The sequence below is a fragment of the Euprymna scolopes genome, chromosome 27 (genome assembly GCF_053919585.1).
Source record: "Euprymna scolopes isolate OS-2025 chromosome 27, ASM5391958v1, whole genome shotgun sequence".
NCBI classification, from domain to species: Eukaryota; Metazoa; Mollusca; class Cephalopoda; order Sepiida; family Sepiolidae; genus Euprymna; species Euprymna scolopes.
In genome coordinates this window covers 87,528,147-87,551,227 of record NC_136508.1, presented here as the reverse complement: position 1 = coordinate 87,551,227, position 23,081 = coordinate 87,528,147, and the positions used below count along the sequence as shown (strand labels likewise).

General features: G+C 33.5%; 1 protein-coding gene across 4 annotated transcripts in view; it reads left to right on the top strand.

Annotated features, from left to right (window-relative positions):
• The window catches only part of LOC145248967 (uncharacterized), a 133,949-nt gene that overhangs the window by 60,082 nt on the left and 50,786 nt on the right, over nt 1–23,081 (top strand). For all 4 annotated transcript variants that reach the window (XM_080110775.1, XM_080110773.1, XM_080110776.1 and 1 more), the window contains one exon: nt 11,482–11,649. In XM_080110775.1, coding sequence (XP_079966901.1) covers nt 11,482–11,649 — 168 coding nt within the window. The remainder of the gene's footprint in view (nt 1–11,481; nt 11,650–23,081) is intronic.

Sequence of the window (23,081 nt, the reverse complement as noted above, 5' to 3'; positions counted from 1 at the left end):
TAAATTCTCCTTTTTTATCGAAATCACTCTAGATAAAGTATGAAGCCATTTGATGTAAAGAACTAAAAAAATACTTTTGGATCAAAAAACAAGTATGGAATAGATAGAAAACAGCAATTATTTCACCTTTCTCAGAAAGAATATGAAGACTAAAGGGCAAAATAAAGGAAGTGAGAGTTACAAGGCTAATAAAAGTTACTCTCCTTAATTATTTGTTGTTAGTTGGAACTATTTAGCATTCTAAGAATAAAAGGTAATTACTAAAGATAGACGAGCAAATGTTTTACTGACTTAAGGAGATTAAATAAAATCAATGGTTATATAAAAAGTCACTGACAAATTAAATCTTACAAAAGAAACATTGTTAAAAGAAATAAAAAATTAAAAAAACATTGACTTATTTTTAACTATATGACGATGATGTGAAAGAATAAACAATAAATTGTGGACGTAAAATAAATTTTAAATAAACAAAATATTTAAATAAATATAATATTTAAATAAATAAAATATTTAAATAAACAAAATGTTTAAATAAATAAAATATTTAAATAAACAAAATATTTAAATAAACAAAATATTTAAATAAACAAAATATTTAAATAAATAAAATATTTAAATAAACAAAATATTTAAGTAAGCAAAATATTTAAATAAACAAAATATTTAAATAAACAAAATATTTAAATAAATAAAATATTTAAATAAATATAATATTTAAATAAATAAAATATTTAAATAAATAAAATATTTAAATAAACAAAATATTTAAATAAATATAATATTTAAATAAATAAAATATTTAAATAAATATAATATTTAAATAAATAAAATATTTAAATAAATAAAATATTTAAATAAACAAAATATTTAAATAAACAAAATATTTCAATAAATAAAATATTTAAATAAATATAATATTTAAATAAATAAAATATTTAAGTAAGCAAAATATTTAAATAAACAAAATATTTAAATAAACAAAATATTTAAATAAATAAAATATTTAAGTAAACAAAATATTTAAATAAACAAAATATTTAAATAAATATAATATTTAAATAAACAAAATATTTAAATAAATAAAATATTTAAATAAACAAAATATTTAAATAAACAAAATATTTAAATAAACAAAATATTTAAATAAACAAAATATTTAAATAAATAAAATATTTAAGTAAGCAAAATATTTAAATAAATAAAATATTTAAATAAACAAAATATTTAAATAAATAAAATATTTAAATAAACAAAATATTTAAATAAATAAAATATTTAAATAAATATAATATTTAAATAAACAAAATATTTAAATAAATAAAATATTTAAATAAACGAAATATTTAAATAAACAAAATATTTAAATAAACAAAATATTTAAATAAACAAAATATTTAAATAAACAAAATATTTAAATAAACAAAATATTTAAATAAATAAAATATTTAAGTAAACAAAATATTTAAATAAACAAAATATTTAAATAAACAAAATATTTAAATAAACAAAATATTTAAATAAACAAAATATTTAAATAAACAAAATATTTAAATAAACAAAATATTTAAATAAACAAAATATTTAAATAAATAAAATATTTAAATAAACAAAATATTTAAATAAACAAAATATTTAAATAAACAAAATATTTAAATAAACAAAATATTTAAATAAATAAAATATTTAAGTAAGCAAAATATTTAAATAAACAAAATATTTAAATAAACAAAATATTTAAATAAATATAATATTTAAATAAATAAAATATTTAAATAAACAAAATATTTAAATAAACAAAATATTTAAATAAACAAAATATTTAAATAAACAAAATATTTAAATAAATAAAATATTTAAGTAAACAAAATATTTAAATAAATAAAATATTTGAATATACAAAATATTTAAATAAAAAAAATATTTAAATAAATAAAATATTTAAGTAAACAAAATATTTAAATAAATAAAATATTTGAATATACAAAATATTTAAATAAACAAAATATTTAAATAAACAAAATAATTAAATAAATAAAATAATTAAATAAATAAAATAATTAAATATACAAAATATTTAAATAAATAAAATATTTAAATAAATAAAATATTTGAATATACAAAATATTTAAATAAACAAAATATTTAAATAAACAAAATAATTAAATAAATAAAATAATTAAATATACAAAATATTTAAATAAACAAAATAATATCCAGGTCATTATTGATGAAGCCACAAATGTTTAGATTATAAAAACTATGCTTTTAAATTATTAGTTCAATTTTAAAGTGTTTGTTTTCTATGAAAGTTTAACATGAAACGATTATCATACTTGATTTTTTAACCAGCAAACTTATACATTATCGTTGACTGCACCTAACAACTGAATTTACACATATGAGCTTAGGATAAATAATATCGATCCAGTGCCTATATTACCGACCTCTGCACAAAACTGGTATCGTCTAGGTAACCCTGTATGGATAAAACCACCTCGTTATTGATGCACATCCAAGTTTCAGGAAGAAATGGCATGATCAACCTGCATGCAGTTATTGTCAATGGCTTCCTGCTCCATGTGAAGGATGTGTGACCCCCGACAAATGCCATCTCGCCTGATGGAGCAGTTAATGAGATTTTAAATGACACTAGGTATATCACACTGCTTGGTCAACAGACAATATGAAATGGAGAAACCTCAGAACTATCCTTGCGACAAAGCACTCACACTGGAGATTACTGCGTGATCATACCTGTGCTGCGATCAAGGGTGAGTGTAGACAATGCGTGATGAATCAAACGTCATGGTGGTGAATGCATAACTGTGCATGTGCAACTAGACCGAAAGCAAGGTCAATACTCATTTGTATAAGTGGGGGCCTCAGGGCATAAAACATGGTGAATTTCTGAGTGCAAAGAATCTTGGCTTCTGTAGAAGAAATAGAGGAGGAATAAGTAGAAGACCATGAAACAGAAAATTTTTTAACACGTATCAAATGACGTATAAAAGCAGCAAATTGATGGAGACTACTAGACCGAGTCAAACGAGCTTGAACAAAAGAAGCAGGGAATAGATCAGACAATTTTGATATGCACATACCATAATATTATTTATAGAAAAGACTTAAACTAGCAACATTACATCTGTGAGAGAATTTAGAGAAAAGAAGAAAGTATTGGGGCCAATCAAATTAGATATGTTTCTGCACCTCAAAAAACCTTCAAAAAGATTCACCAGCCCAAATATTACAACAATGCTCCATACATGGTCTGATAGATTTGTAGAGATAGAGAATAGTTTTAGGTGTGAGAAAGTGTTTACAGTGATATAGAGAACCCACTTTATGAGAAGCAAAAAATGTAATAGATCTAATGTATGAATTCCAATGAAAATTTAATGAGAAAGAAAGACCAAAAAGTTTCAAAGTCGATGTCCCTTCAAGAGCAGAGCCATCAATAAGAATCTCAGGGACATGACTATAATTGAAAGACGCAAGATGAGTCTTAGCAGAATGAAATAAAATAAGCTATTTCGTACGCTAATCTACAACTGAACCCAAGTCAACTTCAAAATTAGTTGCATATTTCAACTGACCAAGATTAATGGGTGAGAAGCAACATCAAAATAGAGGCATCATCAGCATGGATAAAAATTTTCTTAATATTTCAAACAACCATTTACATCATACCAACTTCACATTAATAGAATGTGACTTTTATTAGAAACTAACAAATATCTTAGTACTAAGTGAGACTAATCTACACTCCTCCATCCCCTCTAACTACTTTAACATGCCTGGATATCTCCCACTCTGCCGTAAGGACTCTGACAAACATATGAACGGACTTGAAGTCTACATTCGTAATACCCTCCCCTTGACTAAAGAAACAAACCTAGAATCGAATGATCAAGCCTTTATATGCTTTAGACTAAACATGCAACATAACATTAGCTACTTTTATTTTCTGTATCGCTCTCCCTCGACCCAGGACTGCACCATAATAAACAAAGTCTCTGACAGCATAGACACGGCACTCTCCCTCAACACTAGTGCACAAGTACATGTATTTGATGACTTTAATGTCCACCACAAAAACTGGCTTGGATTCTCTACTCACACAGACGCAGCAGGCAGTACAACACATAGCTTCTCTATATCTCACTCCCTATCACAAATGGTTACACTTCCAACCCGTTTCTCTGACCAGCAAGAACAACACACATCACTTTTAGATCTGTTTCTGACCACAGTTCCTGATGATTGTATAACGAATGCAAACAGCCTGCTTGGGAACGCTAATCATGCAGTGATAATGGTTGAAATCGCCCTAAACTCTAGAGCCCAAACTGAAGAGCCATTGCTCAAAACAACGAGATATTGTAAAAAGGCTGACTGGGAAGCCATCAGCGATCTTATCAGAGATGCCCCATGGGGAAATATTTTTTCTCTTCCTGCTAAACAGTGCGCAAATGAAACCACTGAATGGTTCAGAATGGCAATTGAAGCACATGTTCCCATGCGGAAATTTTATAGCAAGCCCCACTCTCCCCAATGGTTTACTTCTACTTGCGCAACTGCCATTGCTCAAAGGTAGCATGCATACCACAGATTTAACCGACAGAAGTCCAGTTCAAACAGACTGAAGTATATAGAAGCTAGAAGTAACATTAATAAAGAAATAGCGACAACTAAGAGAGAATTTACTGAAACCAATAAAAACCACATTGAAGTACAAAAATTAGGAACTCGTGACTTCTGGAAAATGTACAACAGTGTAGTAAATAATGGGCAATCAACAATTCCCCCACTAACCAACAATCCAGAGGTTGTTTGCTCAGCAACCGAGAAGGCTAACATGCTTGCCAGTCAGTTTGCCTCAAACTCCACTCTGGACCCTTCCAACCATCTCCGCCCTTACTTTCCTTTGCAGACAGACGCCACGCTAGACGATCTGAAAATCACCCCTGCATGCTATCATAAAAAACCTTGACATTTCAAAAGCATGTGGACCCGATCTTATCTCGGCTGTGCTATTAAAAATGTGCTCCACCGAAGTAGCTCCAGTTCTCTCTAAACTTTTTTTTTTAACATAAGCATCACCACTTATCAAGGTCAAGAGGCCACTCGAGGATAAGGGTTAAAGAGTGTAAGTAGAAGTTGGACAATATAGTAATCGTTAATAATGGAAATTCGGTAAATTTGTTAACTTATATGGAATGGTTCATCAAAAACTTGTTTACGTTAGACTTGAAGACAACCATATTGTAGTCAGCTGGAAAGCAGGAAAACGGAAGATAATTCCAAAGGTGTGCAGTTCTAAGAAAGAAGCTTTGTTCATGGAATCTACGTTTAGGTTTAGGCACAGATAAAGAGTGGGGGTAATTAGTGATAGTGTTTTCTGCTAGACGGGTGTTTCTTGTGAAAGTTTGGCGAGGGTGGACCATAGATTGGAGCTTAGCCGAGCACTTGCCATGAAAATAACGATAAAGCAAACTCGCAACATCTCTTCTGTGAGAAAGAGGTTGCAGGGAAGAGAAAAGGACATCCCCTACGAGGCTACAAAGTCTATTTTGAACTCTATCAAGGCAGGACAAGTCTTTTCTAGCAGCTCCTGCCCATATGTGGCAACAGTATTCCATCCTTGGACGTACCTGGCTCTTATACCGATAGAGAATTGCATCAGCAGTGAGATATCTACTGGATCAATAGAAGGATCCCACCATTTTTCTAGCGGCCTTGGCAACGGATTTAATATGTGTTCCATTTAAGATCAGGAGTAAAGGTCAAGCCCAGAAGCTTGTCAAAACATGAGGCCTCTCCAAGACGAGAGCCATTCATTTCAATTGATGCTAGATGGGGATCAGAGCGTTGATTATGTAAAGATAAAAACTTGGTTTTAGATGCATTAAAAGTAACAATCCACCTCTTTCCCCATTGTACCACTTGCTCAAGATCAGAGGAGAGAGAATCAGAGAGAACTTGGTCATTTATGGTCTTAGATGTGCTACCATAGATAGTAGTGTCATCAGGATAAATGTCTATAAATGATGTAAGGATGTGATTTGGAAGATCATTAATGTAGATTAGGAAGAGAGTTGGGCCCAGGATGAACCCCTGAGGGACTCCAGCATTAATATTGTGAGCTTCTGATTTTTGCCCATCAACCACTACTCTTATGAACCTATCAGAGAAAAATGATTTAAGACATTTCCAGCTATACCATAGCTGGAGATTTTATGAAGTAAACCCTTATGCCATACACTATCAAAGGCCTTTGATATGTCAAGAGCAATTGCCCTAGAAAGGTAGCCTCCATCGAGAGATTCGCTAATCCTATGAGATATAACTGTAAGCACATCTGCTGTAGATCTAGCAAAATGGAAACCATACTGTGTGTCACTAAGAAGGTTATTTTTGTTGAGATGGTTGATTACTTCTCTATTTAACAGATACCAGCAATTTACTCATGACGCACAGTAGACTTATTGGCTTGTACTGAGAGGGAGATGAGCGATCACCTGAATTCTTAAATACGGGGCATACTGATGAGATTTTCCAAGGTGACAGGAAGCAATTCTGATTAAGACAATGTTTAAACAGTTTTGTAAGGATGGGCACTAGCTCTGGTTGAAGTCTTTTGAGTACTATAATTGGAATACCATCAGGGCCAGTTGCTTTACTGGAATCAAGGTTTTTGATTAGCTTGGCAACATCACGTACAGATATTTGTATATCACATATCATGTTTTCTGATACAGAAGGAAATATTGGAGGTTGGCGGCCTTGGTCGCAAAGGGTAGAATTAGCTGCAAAGTTCTTGGCAAAGAATTTGGCTTTGTCTGATGCTGACGAGATTACCTCAGGTCCATTGATGATAGTTGGGATAGAACACACGCTTCTGTTCAGGATTCTGTTTGCTATTTGCCAAATCTGGTGGGAACCAAGCCGCTGCTCAGCTATTTTCGACTTGATGGACTGAGCATACAACTCTCTTGTGTTCTTTATTACTTTTTTACAGTGGTTACTGGTGGTCCTGAAAGCGGCTTTAGTCTCAGTACATCTATGACGTTGGAAGCAATGGAAAAAGTGATTTCTCTGCACAATGCAAACTCTACAACAAATGCCTTAATGAATCTTGCTTTCCGGACAGTTGGAAAACTGCTTCTGTGGTACCAGTATTCAAGAATTCTGGCGAAAGAACTGACCCAGTAAATTATCGCCCCATTAGCCTCCTCCCACTTTTCATCAAAATATTTGAGTCCATAATTAACCAAGCTCTAGTCCATCACCTTACAGATGCTAAACTTCTGACTGACCAACAATATGGATTTAGACAAGCCCGTTCCACAGTAGACATCCTAATTGTAATCTCTGAACGTATATAGCATTCACTGGACAAAGTGGGGGAGGGCATAGCAGTAGCTCTAGATATATCTAAGGCTTTTGACAGGGTATGGAATGAGGGTTTCCCCAGCAAAATTAGATCATACGGTATCACTGGAAGAATACTTAACATAATTAAATCCTTCTTAGATAAGAGAAAAATCCAGGTTGTCCTCGACGGTCGTACATCTAAACAATATGGTATAAATGCGGGAGTGCCTCAAGAGTCTATCCTTGGACATCTATAATTCCTAATATTCATAAATGACCTCCCCAACAAAATTGCCTCTGAGATGGGTATATATGCTGATGACACCACACTCTATAACAGACATGACAGGAAAACAAATGAACACATATAAAAAAAAAATGGCAGAAACACTAGAGGATAACCTCCAATCTGTAGTGGAATGAGGACAAAAATGGATGGCCATCTTCAATGCTGCCAAGACTAAACTTTTTTCCTTCAATAATTACAGAAACCTTCTCTACCACCAATAGCAATGGCCAAAGACTCTTTATCTGTAAGTACATCTTTCAAACTCCTTGGCCTAACGTTCACAAGAAACATGAGTTGGAACAATTACATTGAGAGCATTGCCAGGACCACTGCGAAGAAGGTAGGCTCTCTCTACCGTGCTAGAAAGCTACTAACGCCCGAAAGTATCCTGTACCTCTATAAGGTCACCATTCGCCCATGTATGGAGTATTGTTGTCATATTTGGACTGGTGCATCTGCTACTAGTCTCTCACTCCTAGACAAGGCTCAAAAGAGAGTCGCCAACCTGATAGGTCCTGAACTGTCATCTGAGCTTCAGCCTCTGTCCCACCGACGAAATGTTGCATCCCTCTGCCTGTTCTACAATATTTTAATGGTGAATGCTCTGATGAACCGCAAGCACTTGTGCCCCCTGACGTAAACACCCTCGACAAAACTGACAGGCAGCTAAATCCCACCCCCACACAGTAGAGATCTCTAGATGTAAAAGATCTTTCTACTCCAGTAGTTTCTTCCCCAGAACCACTAGACTTTGGAATTCCATTCCAGGTCCCTGCTTCCCCAACTGTACTGACGTGCAGAAGTTCAAATGTAACGTGAACCGACATCTTGCTGCCCAAATCCCTACATAGTACCCCAGTAGCTGTTGTCCCTGATAGTAGCCCCCTACACGAAAGTGGCATTGTGAAAATGTAATTAAAAAAAAAAAAAAAATTAATAACACAAGCATCAGATATCAAATTTCCAGATACACAATGGATATGATTATGTTATTGTTTACCTTTTTTTTCTTAATTATTCATTTCCATATTCATTTTCATACTTAATTTAAAAGGTTACTGTAGCTTAGCATATAAGCTAATTCTTTAAGTTTGCTGATCTTCCAGTATTGCTGTCCATTATTTTCACTTATTTCCGCAGATGTTGGTGACATCCCTTTTCTCTCCATACATTATGAGTTATATGCAATTCTAATGTAACAGCAATCATAATGAGAATCACAACAGTTCAAATCAAAATCAATATTAAAAAAATATTCTATTCTTCAGGTCTTTATACTTTTGTCTGTATTCAGGCATTGGCTCATAATTGTGATTGTAGAATTTTTTGTTTTCATCTTGTTTTGAATCATTTTATCTTTGAATCTACTTTTTTTTTTTTTTGCCCTTTGTGACTGTTTTCACATATTGCTTTATACTCCCATTACTGAATTGAGACCACATATACACCCGATGTTCATGATTTCAGTTTGGTATTAATAAATCAACAACTATCTTGTATGAGTATCTAGTTATCGATTCACATAGAAGATGACGTATGTTACAATAAAAATTTAATGAGAGATCGAATGTATAGAAATTTTATTTACATTATTTTTTTTTTATTGTTGTCTTGGTTTTTGAGTCAAGCAGATCGCAGTATGTTGTTTGCTTCAGTGTTGACGGCTATTTCTTTGTGAAAGATTCAAGAGTGAATTCTATCTAGAAATTCTGAGTTTAATCTCTGGAGAAAAATTGAAAGTAATTTATCTCAGTGGATTAAATAAAAGTTCAGTTCAAAATTCACAGAGGCTTATAGTTTATTTGGCAAAAGATCTCTGAAGAATACCAGAGAATACAATGGTCAAAATATTGTGAACTTAACAACAAAGTCAGCATTCAGAAAATATAATTATTAGGCTGACAAGAAAGTTCTTGCGGAATTTTTAATTTTGATTTCAAATGATGTATTTTCAAATAAGTTTTCATTATAATACCTTTACTTTATATATCATTTTAAAGAACATTTTTCACTCTAATCGTTTAAATTAAAATTGTTTTAAAACAATTATGTCTTTTCAGAATGTTGAATACAAGGTGGAAAAAAAGTAAATTTACACAATTTTCTTATTTCAATTCAAGCTAGGCTGAAAAGCTGCTAAAACAGTTTATGATATCAACAAAATGTTTCGCCCAGGAATCACTACTGAACGCACAGCACAGTAGTGGTTTAAGAATTTTGTGGCAGTGACCAGAGTCTTCAAGATGATAAATGTAGTGATCAGCCATTGGATGTTGACAATGATTAATTAGTTGAAGTGAATCCATGCACAACTGTTCAAGAACTTCTGAACTAGACATAATGTATACAATGATTTCCAACCACTTAAGAAAGAGATTATTAGAAAGACAAAAAAATTTGATAAATGGGTGCCTCACAAATGGAACAACAATCAAATGAAACGTTATGAAGTGTCATTTTCCTTACTTTTACACAACAAGAATCACATGTTTCTCGACCAGGTTGTGACTTGCGATGAAATTTGGGTTCTTTACAATAGGTGACGATGCTCAGCTCAGTGGTTAGATGCCAACAAAGCTTCATGATACTTCCTGAAGCCAGAGTTATACCAGAAGAAAGTCATGCTGTTTGGTGTTCTGCGACTAATCTCATCCATTTTGAATGCAGGCGAAAGCATTATGGTAGAGAAGTACTATCAACAAATGGATGAAATGCATCAGAAACTTCGCCAGCAATACCCAACATTAGTCAACAGAAAAGGCCTAATTCTCCTCCATGACAATACCTGACCACATGTTGCTAAATGGACCCTGCAGAAGTTGAACGAATTGAGCCATGGAACTCTGCCTCCTCTGCCATACTTTCCAGATCTCTCACCTACTGACTACCACTTTTTCAAGCATCTTGACAACTTTCTGTGCGAGAAATGCTTCAAAACCTAAGTGATATCATCACCACCAGAACGCAAGATTTTTACGTTACTGGCATAAATACACTTGTTTTGCGTTGGCAAAAGTGTGTTGATTCTGATGGTGTTTATTTCAATCGATCAATTTTTGTTTGAGCCAAGATATGTTCATTTGAATTTAAAAGTTCAAAACCGCAAGAACTTTCTTGTCAACCTAATAAATACTATTAGGTATCTTGTAATTTTTTTCTAAATTAAACTTTATTTGTGTTTCCAGCAGTACTAATGTATAAATGAGTACATAAGATTTCAACTTAGCGGCTGATTACATCATGGGGCCTGCTACTGTTATTAGTTATTATTATTAGGTGTAGTACATAAAGTTTGATTCCTATAACATACCTGGTAACTTTCCAAGTGCTCTTCATGCTATATTTAGTGCAATTCTGGCAATTACATTTTGAGGATGTTAGAGTTAACTAATACTACTACTAGTAGTAGTAGTATAGTTCTAATCCCTTGTGATACAAAATCTCTTCGTACCATAGTAGCAATATTAACATTCTTATCTCTCTCCTTGTTTGATACACCCAGCATTTCAAAGATGCTTTATGCCAATTTTGGTGTAATTCAATTAAGTAGATTTGGTGACTTAGTAACCAACAGACAAAAAGTGCTAAACAATTATCTAGAGATACTTTTTACTAAATAGTTATTTTTACATCATAAAATTATTTATTACTTTTTGATATTTTAGGGTTTGTTTTTTTAATATTTTTTCAGATTTCTTCTTGGCATTGCTTTGTTGTTTCCACAGAAACTGAGATTATGTGTTGTACAAACCTGTTTCTGTCCGACATGCGTCAAAAAAGATTTAATAAGGATTCTGTTTTCATTTATTCAGTTTGAGCAACTCAATGGAAGCCACACGCAAAGAAATGGAGACATCAGCCAGGGAACCTTTTATCTGTTCACAGGCTGACATGTTTGAAGAGTATGAGAATCCCGAGATGATCTCAAATACAGAAGATACGCTAACAAAACATTCTTTACATCAAGCATCCTATACACGGTACGTTTATGATTTTCTCATTTTTTACTTATTTAAAAACAAGAATTTATTTAATAAGGTAATGTAGTTTACCTCAAACATTGTGTGCAATATGGTCATAGGAGCATAATAATTTATTAAAGCAAAATCGAAAATAAATGTAGAATCTGAATTTTTTTTACTTTATAAAATTTTATTTTTTTATATTTTTTTTTATTGATGTTAAAACAATAAAAATGTATTCAAATTTTTTTTATTTTAAATGAAACTTTTTATTTTTACTTTCTTTCCCAACAGTACTAATGTATGAATGAGCACATTAATTTGTTCTGTTAACTTTTTTCAACATTGCAACAGCCTCCAGTAGCTTCAGATTATTTTTGAAAATCTCATCTGAAAGCCCCCAATGAATCTGACCATGCAATTCAGCCCCCCCCTTTTTTTTTAAACTTGTACTCATCAGTGCATGTTACTGTTGTTACATTATTGACATGCTGATCAGGTTACATCAAGGGCTGAGTTGCACAAAGACTCCATATTAGAGCAGGAACCTTTAATCATTAGAAAGGAACAGGAAAAATGAGGAACAAAAAGTAGTGAGATCAAGATTTTTAAGATAGAATCTTCAATAGGTGACTATACAACTAAAAGATAACTTTCAATGAAGCAAATTTTTTTGTTATGCTTACATGAAAATGAATGATGACATTCTTATTATTATATGAGATTTTTGTTCATGTTATTCTTGTTATGAATTTTATTACAGACATGATATAACATTAGCGAGAAAAGGAAGGAAGACATTGATGAAACATAACTACTTGTTGTCATGCTGTGTTTGAACTTTGTCAAATTTATGGTATCACTTTCACTACCACTTTCTGACCACAGTTTCCGATGATTGTGTTACGAATGCCCGCAGCCCACTTGAGAACGCTGATCATGCAGTGATAATGGTTGAAATCGCCCTAAACTCTAGGGCCAAAATTGAAGAGCCATTGCTCAAAACAATGAGATATTATAAAAAGGCTGACTGGGAAGCCATCAGGGATCTCATCAGAGACACCCCATGGTGAAATATCTTTTCACTTCCTGCTGAACAGTGCGCAAATGAGACCACTGAATGGTTCAAAATGGCAATTGAAGCACATGTTCCCATGCGGAAATTTTATAGCAAGCCCCACTCTCCCCAATGGTTTACTTCTATTTGACAGAAAGGCAGCATGCGTACCGCAGATTGAACCGACATAAGTCCAAATCAAACAGACAGAAGTATATAGAAGCCAGAAGTAACTGTAAGAAAGAAATAATGACAGCTAAGATAGAATTTACTGAAACCACCAAAAAACGCATTGAAGCACAGAAATTAGGAAATCGTGACTTCTTGAAAATCTACAACAGTGTAGTACATAATGGGTAATCAACAATTCCCCCACTATCCAACAATCATGAGGTTGTTTACTCAGCAATCGAGAAGGTAAACATGCTTGCCAGTTGGTTTGCCTCCAACTCCACACTGGACCCTGTCATCCACCCCTGCCAGACTTTCCTTTGTGGACAGACGCCACACTAGACAATCTGAAAATCACCCCTTCTCAGGTGCATGCTATCATAAAAAATCTTGACAATTTAAAAGCACGTGGACCTGATCTCATCCCGACTGTGCTATTAAAAATGTGCTCCGCAGAAGTAGCTCCAGTTCTCTCTAAACTTTCCAACAAATGCCTTAATGAATCTTGCTTTCCTGCCTGCTGGAAAACTGCTTCAGTGGTACCAGTTTTCAAGAATTCTGGCGAAAGAACTAACCTAGTAAATTATCGCCCCATTAGTTTCCTCCCACTTTTCATCAAAATATTTGAGTCCATAATTAACCAAGCTCTAGTCCATCACCTTACAGATGCTAAACTTCTGACTGACCAACAATATGGATTTAGACAAGCGCGTTCCACAGCAGACTTACTAACTATAATCTCTGAACATATATACCATTCACTGGACAATGCGGGGGAGGGCATAGCAGTAGCTCTAGATATATGTAAGGCTTTTGACAGGGTATGGCATGAGGTCTTCTCAGGAAGATTAGATCATACGGTATCACTGGAAGAATACTTAACATAATTAAATCCTTCTTAGATAAGAGAAAAATCCAGGTTGTCCTCGACGGTCGTACATCTAAACAATATGATATAAATGCGGGAGTGCCTCAAGAGTCTATCCTTGGACCTCTATTATTCCTATGTATGTATGGAGTATTGTTGTCATATTTGGACTGGTGCATCTGCTACTAGTCTCTCACTCCTAGACAAGGTGCAAAAGAGAGTCTCCAACCTAATAGGTCCTGAACTGTCATCTAAGTTTCAACCTCTATTCCATCGACGAAATGTAGCATCCCTCTGCCTGTTCTACAAATACTTTAACGGTGAATGCTCCGGCGAACTGCAAGCACTTGTACCCCCCCCCCCTCGAAGTAAATACTCCCGACAAACCCGACTAGCAGCAAAATCCCATTCCTTCACAGTTGAGATCCATAAATGTAAAAGAGCCTTCTACTCCAGTAGTTTCTTCCCCAAAACCACTAGACTTTAGGATTCCCTTCCAGGTTCCTGCTTCCCCAACTGTACTGACATGCCGAAGTTCAAGTGTAACGTGAACCGACATCTTGCTGCCCAACTTCTCACATAGTACCCCTGTAGATTATATCCCTGATAGTAGTCCCCTACATCAAAGTGGCAATGTGCCTTGGTTGGGATGGAAATGTAATAAAAAAAAATAAATAACAAACTAAGGATGTCGGTCTTTTCTGAGAGATTAATAAAGAAACAACTCTGCATCAGAAGCATATGGAAATCTGCTAAATAAAATTTATACTTTTCCTTTTTGACTCTTTTTTTCATCCAACAGAAAGCATATTTACACTTGGAATGTGAGGGTTACGATCTTGAAATTGTGTCTAATAGGAGACTATGGGGAATTGAGCAGCAAGATTTCTGTTCAAGTTACATATAAACTCCTGCAGGTTAGTACAGTCAAGGAAGTAGGAAACAGGGAGGTAATTCCAAAGAAACTATTAGAGTAGAAAGTTTTCCAGCATCTAGGGATCTCCACAGTGTAGAGGTGGAATTTTGCTGCTTGCTCTTCACTGGTATATTTTATGCATATATTTAGGTTGTATGTAGAAATGAAGACTACTTTTGGTTCTAAGCTTGTCGGATATTTGGCTAAATGTCTTCATACTCATTCTGTTTGTTAGCTTTATAGATACATATATTGATCACTACTCATTTTGAGTATTTTTGTAACTTTGCAAAAATTAAAAAAACAGCCACCATGTTTCAATGAATTTCACCATGCTAGTTTGAGAAACCTGAATTCTAGTGCTGTGATTCAACTTTGCCATTAATTTCCATAGCAGAACTTGTGTTTGTTTGATCATCTTTTAATGCTTGGAAAAATTATGTGAAGACAGAAATATTGGTCTGGTGTGGAATTACTTCTTTTTTTTTACTAATAAGTCATCAAGTTAAGTTATCAAGTTAAGTTATCAAAGGCAAAAATCATTTGAGGATAAGGATAGATGAGATAATATGGTGTCAATTTAATGATGAAGAATATGATGAGAGGATTGAGGAAGATTTCTGGAATGAACAAAGTTTGATTAGTTATTGAAAATGGTTTCTGACAAGTATTTGTTGACATTGGATTTGAAGATGGCTATGTTGTATCCTGCAGGGAGGTATGATAATTTATTCCACAAATGGGAAGTTTTTGGAAGGAAACTCTGTTCATGGAAATTTCTCTTTAGAAAACATGGTAAAAAGATTAACCTATCATTGCTGGCTTTTATTTTATGCGTTGAACTAATGTTATCTGCGAACATTGTGAACCCATTAGTTTTGCTTAAGTAATATATTACCTCTTAGCAGTGGCGTAGCAAGGGCAGGGTGGTGGTGGGTGGTAAACCCTGGGCAGCACGTGTAATGGGGCGGCATTTTGAGAGGGTAAAAAAAAATAAATAAAAATAAATGAAAGCTAACAAAAAATCTGAAATTTTATTTCGAAAAGGTTGTAAAACATTGGGACTTTTAGAGATATCAGAATCAGAAAAATGTGTCCCTATTTTATGAACGGCACACGTCAGGAGTGGCATTTTGGGAGGTTGAAAATAAAAAATAAATAAAAGCTAACAAGAAATCGGAATAAAAGTGGAATTGGAAAAATGTATCCCTATTTTACGAGCGGACCATGTCAGGGGGCGGCATTTTGAGAGGTGAAAAATAGAAAATAGAACAAAATAAATAGAAATAAATAAAAGCTAACAAAATATCTTAAATTTTATACCGAAAAGTTTGTAAAAATATTGGTAATTTTTGAGGTTTTGAAATCAGAAAAATGTGTCCCTATTTTACAAGCGGCACATACCAGGGGGGGGGGCATTTTGTGAGGATAAAAATAGAAAAAAAAAAAAAGATAACAAAAAATCAGAATTTTTTACCGAAAGTTTTTTAAAAAAATCGGAACTTTTGATGGTATTGGAATCGGAAAAATCTATCTCTTATTTTACAAGCGGCTCATGTCGGGGGCGGCATTTTGAGACGTTAAAAATAAAAAATAGAAAAATAAAAAATAAAAATAAATAAAAGCTAACAAAATATCTTAAATTTTATACAGAAAAGTTTGTAAAATATTGGAACTTTTGGAGGTATTGGAGTCAGAAAAATATGTCCCTATTTTACGAGTGGCACATACCAGGGGGCGGCATTTTGTGAGGATAAAAATAAAAAATGGAAAAAATAAATAAAAGCTAACAAAATAGCTTAAATTTTATACTGAAAAATTTGTAAAAAAAATTGGAACTTTTGGAGGGATCTGAATCGGAAAAATATGTTCCTGGGGGGGGGGCAAAAGAGGTAATCATGTGCCAGCAGTGGGGGAGGCACAACAGGTAATCATATGTAAGCGGGGTGGGGTGAGGGAACATGTAATCATATGCCAGCAGGGGGGCAAAACAGGTAATTATATGCTAGCGGGGGTGGGTGGGGGGCAAATTTTACGACCACCCCGGGCGGCAAAATCTGATGCTATACCACTGCCTTTTAGCTATTTGAAAAGGAAGTTACAAAGAGGCTGTCTTCATCTCTCCTGTAAAGCACAAGCTTGTAAATCTCTTCTCCTCCACAAAATCACAATGGAGACATGTCAGTGGAAACACTTAACAACGTTTTTGTCATATACTCCCAAGACCTCCTTTTCATAACACAATTGACTTCTCCAAAGTAACATGTAGGAATAAATGAAACTCATTAGAAAAAATCTAAGACCACTTGAAAATCTTCAAAAAGAAACCATTTTTGAAGGGTAGATTTTAAACTCCTCCCAATTAGGTTATCAATACTAAAATGTAAAATGCCTCATTTTATAAAAATGTAAATTTCTGAATTAAATGTTTGGAATGTAGCTTTTTTTCCATAACCTTTTAGGTTGTAGTATTTGTAAATCTTTAGTGGGAAAAGTTTAAAATCTATCCTTAAAATAAGGTTTCTTTTTAAAGATTTTCAAATGGTTTTAAAATTTTTGATCAGGAGTATATACATAATAGACGAAAATAAGATAATGCTCAAAATATGCAAAACTAAACATACAAATATGACAATATAATAAAAAGAAAAAGTTAAAGGAGGAACGATCATAAAAGACATACTGCTAAGTTTTACAAATAAAAATTTATAAAGTATTAGATTAATATGATAAATTGTTCAAGACTATCAAACTAAACTATTCACAATAATAGTTTAAAAGAAAAAGTATTAAAAAAAAAATTTTTTTTTTTTTTAAAGAAAGTTTTTTTTTTTTCGGGTGGTTTCCTATTAAAAATGATGCAAATATGCCAAACTGGGTTGGACAACACTAGTGCCTGCTCTCCATACAGTTTGATATGTCAGATTGCATGCAATCATATCACTTGAGCCAGGTTTTCCTTCATCTACCACACTATCTAGTGCTCAAATTATGAAGTATATATAAGAGGTGACATGCTGCAAATGGCTGAATCACCTGAGACATTGAATGTGTAAGGCATCTTGAATCCAACCAATAGCTAAAGTTTCTGATGTAGCATGATTGATGGAATCTTTTTTTCCAGCTTACAGCTACACATCCATTTGATGCTAGCGTGATCATTACACCAAGATCACGTTTACATCCATGTCTAATTGCTTTGCAAGAAAGTAGATCGAAAGCAGACGAAAAAGAATCTGCCCTTAATTTTGAAGAAAGAATTGTAAGAATTGGCTGCAGCTTCCTGAACCTTCCCCATGACACGCGATAGATAAAACATGTCCAGAATTTCAATTGGTATCAAGATTAAAATAGTTGATAAATCAAGGGAGACCACTCCTTATCTAATGGCAATAGACTGATCATAATAATTTTTAAATAAGAGTGGGAAATGTAAGAGTTACTATAAATAGTGAATACTGTTTTTGGCCTTTTGGCCAAGATCAAAGTGTAGTATCTATTCTTCAGATGCTACACTTCCATTTCTTGTACTCTTTAAGTGGAAGAACAGTCCTTCACGACTAAGACAATTTTTTTATTTTTGTACCTTTTCTCCATGTTAAAAAACGACCCTGGTGTCTAACTCTGTCCCGTGGAGAGGCATTACAAATAGTTACTATAAATACTGAAATGTTAGTAATGAATGGCTTATTCGAAAAAAAAAAAAAATTGTTTGACATCAAGTATATTATCAGATATAAACTAGATGGTTAGTATGGAAGTGTGATTTAAAGTAAAGTGAAGTTTTCTTTCTTGTGGTGTAAGTTTACTCATACTGGAGTGTCCAACAATAAAATTATCTTCGGGTGCATTAAAACGAGTATCAGGTGAGGGCACAGGATAGTCATTACCATTAAACGAGATAAACAACTTCATGATGTTTTACATCAGGTGAAAAGAGAAGAGGTTATAGGCATTTTATTTGTTTGATATAAATCTGGAGATATGAAGGCCAGAAGAGCAAAATAGTCGCTAAGGAAATAGGTTTGGGTGGGGTGTATCTCATATAAGCTATGGAATGTTACCATGAGGGTATGATATGATTGTAGCCTGGGGAGTTATTCAGTGTCATATTTTGTGTGACTGCATCAGAAATAGTTTGGCTGTGTGGCTGGGGTCATAAGAGTCTCGTAAGTTCCTACCATATCTCTGTGCCATGCTATGTATTTACTTTGACTTTGGTCATCCAAAGTTTTGGATAAGTGTCTGCTTTTGTCAGAGAAAGTGTTGTTAATAGTCCTAAGTCTGTGAGTTGAAAGTGGTGACTGCATGCAAAATTGACAAGAGATTTTTGTCTTTTTAAAAAAAATATATTTTTACATTATATTCATCAGCCAAAATATGGTGTAAAATTATAGTTGACTTTATGAACACAAGTAGTCAAAAAATTTTAATTTTTGAAAGTCTCCATAGTCAGCAACTTAAAATTTAATCAACTGGAAGTGACTTACACCCATAACCCTTTTGCACTAGTCACCCTCCAAGTTATTTTAACTAACAAGTGCTACTAAGTTTAACCTTCAAAGTTACATCAGTTAGTCAGACATATTATTTGACAATATTTTCATGTGCTTTATCATCCACCTCTTCAGTCAATTATTCTAGATATAATTAAACTTAATTTATGAATTAAAAATTATGTCAGATAGTCTGTAATTATGTCATAAGGGTAATGATGGTGATTAGTTGGAACGATCAGAAATTTTTAAATATGTGGGGTATTGACAAAAGGCTTAAAAGATCATTTGGAGTCATATGACGAGGGTAGTGCAACTTCAATTGCAACTTGTGATCTGATGAGCTTCAAACACTGTAATCTACACAGAATTTTGAACACAACATTTTATGAAGATACCATGACTGAATAGAGGTCTTAAGTAATATTTTCGGTTGCCCACACTGAAGATTGAACCTTAGAAGCTTGTGTTCTATCCCAACTATCATCAATGGACCTGAGGTAATCTCGTCAGCATCAGACAAAGCCAAATTCTTTGCCAAGAACTTTGCAGCTAATTCTACCCTTTGCAACCAAGGCCGCCAACCTCCAATATTTCCTTCTGTATCAGAAAACATGCTATGTGATATACAAATATCTGTACGTGATGTTGCCAAGCTAATCAAAAACCTTGATTCCAGTAAAGCAACTGGCCCTGATGGTATTCCAATTATAGTACTCAAAAAACTTCAATCAGAACTAGCGCTCATACTTACAAAACTGTTTAAACATTGTTTTAAGGAGAATTGTTTCCCGTCACCCTGGAAAATCTCATCAGTATGCCCTGTATTTAAGAATTCAGGTGATCGCTCATCTCCCTCTCAGTACAAGCCAATAAGTCTCCTGTGCGTCATGAGTAAGTTGCTGGAATCTGTGTTAAATAGAGAAATAATCAACCATCTCAGCAAAAATAACCTTCTTAGTGACACACAGTATGATTTCCGTTCTGCTAGATCTACAGCAGATGTGCTTACAGTTATATCTCATAGGATTAGCGAATCTCTCGACAGAGGTAACCTTTCTAGGACAATTGCTCTTGACATATCAAAGGCCTAAAGGTTTACTTCAAAAGATCTCCAGCTATGGTATAGCTGGAAATGTCTTAAATCATTTCTCTCTGATAGGTTCATAAGAGTAGTGGTTGATGGACAAAAATCAGAAGCTCACAATATTAATGCTGGAGTCCCTCAGGGGTCCATCCTGGGCCCAACTCTCTTCCTAATCAACATTAATGATCTTCCAAACTACATCCTTACATGATTTATAGACATTTATCCTGATGACACTACTATCTATGGTAGCACATCTAAGACCATAAATGACCAAGTTCTCTCTGATTCTCTCTCCTCTGATCTTGAGCAAGTGGTACAATGGGGAAAGAGGTGGATTGTTACTTTTAATGCATCTAAAACCAAGTTTTTATCTTTACATCATCAACGCTCTGATCCCCATCTGGCAGCAATTGAAATGAATTGCTCTCGTCTTGGGGAGGCCTCATGTTTTGACCAGCTTCTGGGCTTGACCTTTACTCCTGATCTTAAATGGAACACATATTAAATCCGTTGCCAAGGCCGCTGGAAAAATGGTGGCATCCTTCTATCGATCCAATAGATATCTCACGGCTGATGCAATTCTCTATCTATATAAGAGCCAGGTACGTCCAAGGATGGAGTACTGTTGCCCCATCTGGGAAGGAGCTGCTAGAAAAAACCTGTCCTGTCTTGATAGAGTTCAAAATAGACTTTGTAGCCTCGTAGGAGATGTCCTTTTCTCTTTCCTGCAACCTCTTTCTCACAGAAGAGATGTTGCGAGTTTGTCTTTGCTTTATCATTATTTTTATGGAAAGTGCTTGACTGAGCTTCAATCTATGCCCCCCCCCTGCCAAACTTTCACAAGAAATACTCGTCTAGCTGAAAACACTATCAATAATTTCCTCCACTCTTTATTTGTGCCTAAACCTAAACATAGATTCCATGAACAAAGTTTCTTTCTTAGAACTGCACACTTGTGGAACTCTGTTCCATTTTCCTGCTTTCCTGCTGACTACAATATGGTTGACTTCAAGTCCAATGTAAACAAGTTCTTGATGAGCCGTTCCACTTAAGTTTACAAATTTATAGAATTTCCATTACTAACGATTACTATCTTGTCCAATTGACTACTGTACACTCTCTAATCCTTATCCCTGAGTGGCTTCTGAGCCTTGATAATGGGTGATGTCTATGTAAAAAACAAATGCAAATATCACTGTTTATTACTGCATATTATTACTATATATGTCTATATAAATAAAATGATAACGAGTTTTCCTTGTAACTATTGACAGTATATGAACCCAATGAGGACATTTCTATGCAAATCTTTTGCACTCACCTTTTCAAACTAAAGATTACACACATTTCTTTGCCATTTCATGTTACAATTTAACAGCCATGGCTAACTTCACTATGAAAAATAAATACAAAAAGAAATAGTTAGGGTTGTCTACTAGAAAAAGATGCACCACCCAGTTTCCTCCCCATCATGACATAAGTAGTAGCAAAATTTTTATCTTTTTTTTTTTAGTCCTCCCACAGAACCCCAAAATCACTGAGTCTCTTTTCATAGTCATACTTAGCCACAAGTCACCGGTGAAATATTAGACTTCTTTAATACATTTACTTTCATGCATATATTATATTTGCCTTAAATGTGACTTTAACAAACTCTCCCATTTCATTCTTAGTTTAGCAGAATGATGGAATAGCCAGGAATAGCAGTTGTCAATACACATAAACAATAGAAACAGTGGCTCTTCAGATTACAACATCATATTTATGAACTTCACATGTCACACTAGTTACTTTTTCTGCATATTATTAGTTATTCTTTGCTTTAAATCCATCATTCCCATACATCATTTACCTTACTAATCGAACACACAATGTGTTTCATTACTGTTGATTCTACTCATACTACTACTATTTATATTGTAATTTGTATTATTCTTAATAGTAGTCATGGTAGTCCTTTATTATTATTATCAGTTTTAGTAGTAGTATTACAACAATAACAGTTTTGTTTGCTTTGAAGGTTCTTATTTTTTTGTGGACTTTTACTTTGACCTAATACTTCGCACAGTTTGTATTATTTTTTTTTTATTAATATGCACACACACTGGGGGTTGACTATGGTATTACCCTCCCAACCAAACAAACAAATCTACAACAAAAAACAAATTAGAATATTTTTGCATTTTTGCTATGAAAAATAAATACAATGAAGATAAAGGGTGGGGGTTATCCATCAGAAAAGTTTCCTCTGCATCAGTTGAAATAAAGCTGTGTATAAACTTGTTTTCTTATTCTCCTGGTGTAAGCAAAGGTTGTTACCCAGTTACAATCAACAGGTTAAAAACAAACAAAGCATATATTTTATATATTTTTGTTTTGTTGTTTTTATTTTTATAATAAAAGTCAAGAAAATAAAATAAAAATGAAAATAAAAGTCTACTACAGTTTTTAGTAAAAAGACAGTGTGCCAAGCTCCACATCAAGCACAAGAACTGCAGACCAGAACAAATTTAAAACTTTACAAATGAAAATAAACGTGATCATACAAGTTACTAAAACTATACAATGGAATTGCAGAAGTGCAAAACAAAAATATGAAGAAATAAAATATATGATAACAAAGTATAATCCCAATATAGTTGGCTTACAAGAAACCCTGCTAAAAGAAACTGAAAATATAGCCCTCAAAGGACATATCTACAACAGAACAAATACATCAAAAAGAGACAACTGATCAATAAACGTCACCTCGATTATAAGAAAACCCAGATACTACATATAAAATTATAACTTCAAACAAACCTTCAAGAAGTGGCAATAAAAACTTCACTCCACCAAATAACAATTATTTG